Here is a 6,697-nt window from a genome sequence, read left to right as displayed (position 1 = left end):
TCTAATTGAAATCTGAATTTAAAGGATAACAGATATGGTCACAGAAACTAGAAAATTGTAATTAACATCGACACCGACGCAAGCCTGCAACCACTATGGTGCCCATGATCATATAAATAGCTAGTCATTTTACCATTTTGCAAGAATAGTTAGGTTATGTTTATTTATCGCGGCTGCTAGTCCTTTTACCATTTGGTAAATTTTGGACCAAAGTTCATCAAGGCAAAAACCAACATCAAGAAAAGCACAAACGTAATAATGATACAATAAATCGATAACGAACTAATCGTCACAAGCAGCAATAACCACACTAAATTCACAGGTTCATCATTCGCACATAAGAAAGCAAGTAAAATTACCCTTCTACAGAGCTAGGCACCTCCCGAAACAAAGGCAACAACATTCCGACAGCAGGAGCACAATCGTCACTCCACCAACCTGGTTGCAGATTTCAACCCGACAAATTTCCGAAGCCCATTTTACGTGCTTCGACTTTTAGAGACTTGAGGTATTTTACAGCTTCATCGAGAACATCAACTGTATTCATTTGCGGGTTACCACCAGGCACAATTCCTCTAAGGGATTTCACCATCTTCCTCATTTTTTCATGTTTTCCTAAATTACCCCTTGACCCGTGAGACGATGTTGACCCGACCCACTGGTTTCTTGGATGTGAAGAGCAAGAATCAGACGTATCATATGTGTCATTTCTGTCGGTCCGTGCCGTGCTAACCTCGTCGTCGTCTTCTTCATATTCTTCATCTTCATTCTCGTCATCGAAGCTCAACAATGCATCAATATCAGCTGAATCTTCTTCCATAATCCGAGGGGTGTTTACGTCTTTTTGCATCAGTTCAGTATCAGGGAAATAAGGCCGGCCCATGTTTAGACCAGGGTTGTACATAATCTGACTACGATTATCTGTCCTGTCGAAGATAATGAAATTTCTTGGGCAATCCCGTGATGGATGAAAGTCAACGTTTTGACCAAAGAACGATGAAATATGGTGATCGGGTACGTACCCATTACCCATTTGATCTTGATTACCCTGCATTAATTCTTTTAACCAAATGTGTCCGAATTTGTGCCTTTGTTGTTTGTCGTTTCAGTTCGTGGGCTTAGTGTGATCTTAAAAGAAAAGGAGAGTCTTAAAGGGCGATGAGTAAAGCAAACGATGCGCTTTTAAGTTATTTCCATTTTTTTGTACCGAGAGATTTTATGTTCCAACTTAGTAATAACCACCAACAACTAACCGATCAATATCCTTAACGTCTTCTAATGTGAAAAAATAACCAAAAGAGCAAACCTTGCCAACGTCTACAAGCTTTGGCTATGGAAAGTCTACGTAACAGGCTTAAGCAACTGACGGAAATATTCAGCCTGTAACAAAACAAGCGAACGGTTATTGGTCATTCGGCTCCAAATGAAGGTAAAGGCTGACTTTTGAGGTCTAACAGAAATTAATATGTATCGCTTATAACAGAAATCTAGGGCTGCAAACGAACCAAACGTTCACTGAACAGTTTGTGAACCGTTCGGCAGGAAGTTCGTTTGTGTTCGTTCATTTATTAAACAAACGAACACAAACAAGAAATTTTGTTTGTTTAGTTAAATGAACGAACATGAATAGAGGCGGTGTTCGTTCATTAATGTTCGTGAACGTTCGGTAACGTGTTTGTTTATGGTCGATTGTATTCGATAGTTCATTAGTGTTTTTAGTTATTATTTTTATTTAAATACTTTAATATTACAACAAATAAAATATTTAACAAGTGTCGGTGTATTATATAACCTGTTCATGAACGCTTGTTTGTGTTCGTTTGTTTCCATTTGTTTATGATAGTTTGTTTCCATTTGTTTATTAACATTAGTTTGTGTTCGTTTGTTTCCATTTGTTTATGAACAGTGGCGCAGCTATGAAGGGTCCGGAGGGGGCGCCCGACCCCCCGAACTTTTCGGTCAGTAGTGTTATGTATGTACGTTTCATATAGAATTTTTTAGGTATATACGTTTTCGACACCCCCCCCCCCCCGGTTTTATAAAAAAATAATTTTTTTAGGTATATACTTTTAGGTCCGGTGACTTCCGACCCCCCGATAGAAATTTTCAAGCTTCGCCACTGTTTATGAACATTAGTTTGTGTTCATTTGTGTTCATCAACGTTCGTTTTCATTCATGCCTAAAATTAACAAACGAACACGAACACGAACACGTTCATTTCCTTAACAAACAAACACGAACAATTCGTGAACACATATATTTCTTAACAAACGAACATGAACAAGGTCTTGTTCATGTTCGTTCGGTTCATTTGCAGCCCTAATAAAATCACTTGGTCGACCAAAAAGTCAAAGGGTGCGATAAAAGATAGCATAAAACATATACCTGACAAACTTGCATCAAATTGTAATAAGCAATAACCCCAACACTCATTTTATGACTTCTCCTTTGTGAAACACCAATGAACATTCTCAGTCCTCCAACCAATATGCAATGATTAAAAAATACCAACGGAACTAACAAAAACAAGCCTGCAAAAAAAAAAAAAAAAAAAAATATTCCAAATAGAAAGTCAACATTTGACTTTTGAGCACATAATAATTGATACTACATGTATAAAGGAAGTTAAACATGTGACAAATAACAACAACAACAAACAAAATGAGATGCATCTCACCTTAGTAAAATCAAATTACAGTATAAAACGGAAAAAAACCGACAAGCGAGAACACTTTCCGCAATACATCACTCCCAAAGATGTCCACGGCATTTTGATCCACTTATTCAAATTCAATTGTATGATGATCCCTACACCAAAGAAATAACATAATCAAAAGTCAAACCATAAACATAAAATCTCTTCTTAAATTACTTATGTACCTAGCATATCAAGTATATAAATACTAAATAAAAGAGTCTATAGTAGATGTTACAAACACATTTGTGATTGACAAAATCATTAATTTCACATTTGTTTCAATATTGAGTTTCTTTCTTTACCTACAAAAGTACTAATACAACTATGGGGCTGGTTGGCAACATCTGAATGGTTAAGTGCTAAACCAGTAAGAGGTCTGAATCAGTAAGAGTTAATGGTAAATGTCTGACCAATTCAGATTAAAGGTCTTAACCATTCAGACTCTGTATAAATCTTAATCATTCAGAGGCAAATGTCTGAACCATTCAGACATCTGCTCATGAAACAAACAGTCTGAACCATTAAGTACTGAACCAGTAAGAGGTCTGAACCATTAAGAGCCTCATTAAGAGGTAAACAAACAGCCCCTATGTATAACCTACTTGATCACAAAATCATAATCACTTGTTAAAGTGAGTTCTATTCTGATTAAGTTTTCTTGATGAGTTCTATGAGGATATATAATAAATAATTGCACAGAAATTTATGAACAAACTAGTGAAATAACAGATCTAAAGAATTAAACTTTTAATGATATAAAGTAAACTAAAATATTTCTTTAACAAAAGATCCCATCAAAATTAAAACAATTAACCATAGAACTTGAGCTATAAACAAAAACTAATAGGATTGAATTCTTGATCTTTATTATCAAACAAAAAACTCCTAAAAATTAACTACAAACACCTGCAGTTCAATCAACAAAATCACTAAACAAAACAATTAAAACATACCAAGAATCAGATTCTTGAGACAATATACAAAAAAAAAAAAAAAAAAAAAAAAAAAAAAAAAAAAAAAAAACCTTCTTAAAACAAAACTCCAAAGATCTAATTGATCTCTTGTGCAATTATACTCCCGGAAACATCAAACATAAAGCCCTTGAATTTAATCAACAAAATCATTAAACAAAAACATTAGAACATACCCAAATCAGATTTCTTGAAAAAGATCAAAGCTTTAACAGAAAAACTCAAAAGTTTAACATCCTACACAACAATTCCCACAAATTACAAGAAAATGATGAACTAAAACATATAATTCATACCCAAATATGGCTTCTTGAAGAATGATATTAAACAAAACAATTAAAACAACCCAAACCAGATTTCTTGAAAAAGATCAAAGCTTTAACAAAAAAAACTCATAAGATTAACATCCTACACAACAATTCCCACAAAATTACAAGAAAATGATGAACTAAAACATATAATTCATACCCAAATATAGCTTCTTGAAGAATGATATTAAACAAAACAATTAGAACATACCCATACCAGATTTCTTAAAAAAGATCAAAGCTTTAACAGAAAAACTCAAAAGATTAACATCCTACACAACAATTCCCACAAAATTACAAGAAAATCAAGAACAAAAACAGATAATTCATACCCAAATTTAGTTTCTTGAAGAAAGATTAAAACTTTTTGAAAGAAAAACTCAAGATTAACATCCTACACAACAATTCCCACAAAATTACAAGAAAATCATAAACTAAAACAGATAATTCATACCCAAATATAGATTAGAATGATATTAAACAAAACAATTTAAACCTACCCAACCCAAATTTCTTGAAAAAGATCAAAGCTTTACTCAAAAGATTAACACCCTACACAACAATTCCCACAAAATTACAAGAAATTCATAAAGTAAAACAGATAATTCATACCCAAAATATAGATTAGAATGATATTAAACAAAACAATTAACACATACCCAAACCAGATTTCTTGAAAAAAGATCAAAGCTTTACTCAAAAGATTAACATCCTACACTACAATTCCCACAAAATTACAAGAAATTCGTACCCAAATATAGCTTGTTGAAGAAAGAAAGAAAGAGAAAGATTAAAACTTTATGAAAGATATTGTTGATGTAGTGAAGTTTGAGAGAGTAAATGAATGAGTGGTGAGGGACAAGTAAAATGGAGAGGAGTGGGTGGGTTTTTGATGTTGGGTGTTGGGGACAGTGTGCTTTTTTTCTGCTTTTTGTGCAGGTGAGAGTCAAAGAGGGAGAATGTGGGCCGTTGGATGAAAATATGGGATGATTTGTGATCGTTGGATTGGATAATGAGAGCACGCGTGAGCGTGATGAGGAGGTTTGACAAAATGTGTGATCCTGTCACATATCTAATCTCTTGGAATTTGGTTTTAAGTAATTAACTACACCAAGTAAACCACTTCCTTTTTCTTTTTAAGTTTTTATTATCATTATTTTTTGGGTTTTCTTTTCTTAATCATGTTCTAACATCATTTGATTGACTTCAAGTCTATTATATAACATATATTTATTTATTATTTATTATTATTTACTAGATGAACTTTTTTTTTAAGAAATTGTTGTGACAACCCATAATGAAAGTATTTGGTTGATTACCATCTTGTCACCCTCGTACCATCTCTATTAATATATGGAATAAAACATTAAAGTAGATATGATAAAAAGAAAAAAACCGCTACCTAATACCCTAACCTGATTTGACTGAGAATAAAGTTGCATGTGAAAGCCTGACTTTAGAGTATTCACACTAGATTTTACGTTATTATCCTTATAGTGTAGCTAAAACGCGTACATCTCATTTCTCAATTTTATCTTTGTTTGGTTAATAAGTAATTCTTTTTGCAACGAGTAAAATGTGAGATAAAGCAACATGGATGATATAGTAGTGCTCAAAGTGGTGGTTGAAATGGAACCTTAAAGTAAGAAATAAGTAGAAGTTGTGCTACACATGTCACATGTGAGTGAATAAATTTAAAAAACTAGCAAAGAATCATTTGAGTTTTACTCCCACTTCATTAGTAAGAGAGGTGTCGTGTAGAAATAAGTAGAAGTTGTGCTACACTTTCCGTCGTTTTTAACGTTATTTTCACGAAATTAGTAAAATAACATTAAAATTAGTGAAATTTTACTTTTGCCCCCTCAGGGCTCACACGTATATACGTTATATGCGCACACTAGAGACGATGACAAGCACTTCCGATCGTGTATAAAGTAGCTATTCTGCATGATTACACAATACCATTTACATATTTTTATCAATTTCACACGATCTCATTTAGACATGTCCATCAGTTTCATATTCTGCATGATCACACAATATTAATTAGACATGACAACTGAAAGTTTAGCTTCATTAATTTAGTTCTTTTATTGTTTTAGTTTGAATTTGATCTTTTTTAAAGGTGTGATGCTTAGTGTTCGATGCCTAAGAGAAAATTGTTGTGATTAACAAACATGTGATATCTAGTGTAGGCTTTCCTTGTCTTTTGTAGGGTTTTGTTATAAGTTTGAGGTATGTTTCTTTGAATCATTAATTTTTTTTTTATATTTTTTTTTTCTGCATAATATCATTTAATCATTATTTTTACAAAAATCTATCTGTTCCTGTTATATGTTAATTGTGTCGGTTCTCGAATATGGTATATTGGAGATGAAAAATGCATTGTTGTAAATAGCGAGCGTAGTGATCGCTATAGCGCGCTACGTATCGTATAGGTCTAGGCTCGCTATTAGGGTTGTAGCGATAGATAGCGATAATAGCGACAATATACTATTATTTTCTAATATCAATAGCAATTAAATATAGCTATAAAATAGCTGGATTTTAGGTTTTTGTTAAATATACATGTAAAATAGCATATATACCAAGGTGTTTTGATATAATATACATATAAAAATTTTTAATTTTTTTCTAGTGTATCGCTATTTGTAAAATAGCCGCATGCTATTTATCACTATTCGCTATGCAACATATAGGTACCTTATTGTTATTTGTCT

General features: G+C 32.8%; 1 protein-coding gene across 3 annotated transcripts; it reads right to left on the bottom strand.

Annotated features, from left to right (window-relative positions):
• Nucleotides 1-235: 235 nt before the first annotated feature.
• Nucleotides 236-4,889, bottom strand: LOC110937375 (transcription factor bHLH144). Of its 3 annotated transcripts, none has more exons than XM_022179787.2 (4): nt 4,637-4,889; nt 2,678-2,808; nt 2,386-2,531; nt 236-1,380 (listed from the first exon to the last, which is right to left on the bottom strand). In XM_022179787.2, the coding sequence occupies exon 4, from the start codon at nt 1,052-1,054 to the stop codon at nt 452-454; it is 603 nt and encodes a 200-aa protein (XP_022035479.1). In that variant the 5' UTR covers nt 1,055-1,380; nt 2,386-2,531; nt 2,678-2,808; nt 4,637-4,889; the 3' UTR covers nt 236-451. The 3 variants fall into 3 exon arrangements, with proteins under 3 accessions (XP_022035479.1, XP_022035477.1, XP_035844544.1); XM_022179785.2 differs by having other exon boundaries at nt 4,729-4,889; XM_035988651.1 differs by lacking the exon at nt 4,637-4,889 and adding an exon at nt 4,478-4,559.
• Nucleotides 4,890-6,697: the final 1,808 nt, after the last annotated feature.

This window comes from Helianthus annuus, chromosome 4 (assembly GCF_002127325.2).
Source record: "Helianthus annuus cultivar XRQ/B chromosome 4, HanXRQr2.0-SUNRISE, whole genome shotgun sequence".
Taxonomy (NCBI): Eukaryota; Viridiplantae; Streptophyta; class Magnoliopsida; order Asterales; family Asteraceae; genus Helianthus; species Helianthus annuus.
Note: the sequence above shows the minus strand (reverse complement) of the source record. Positions and strands in the feature narration are given on the sequence as shown.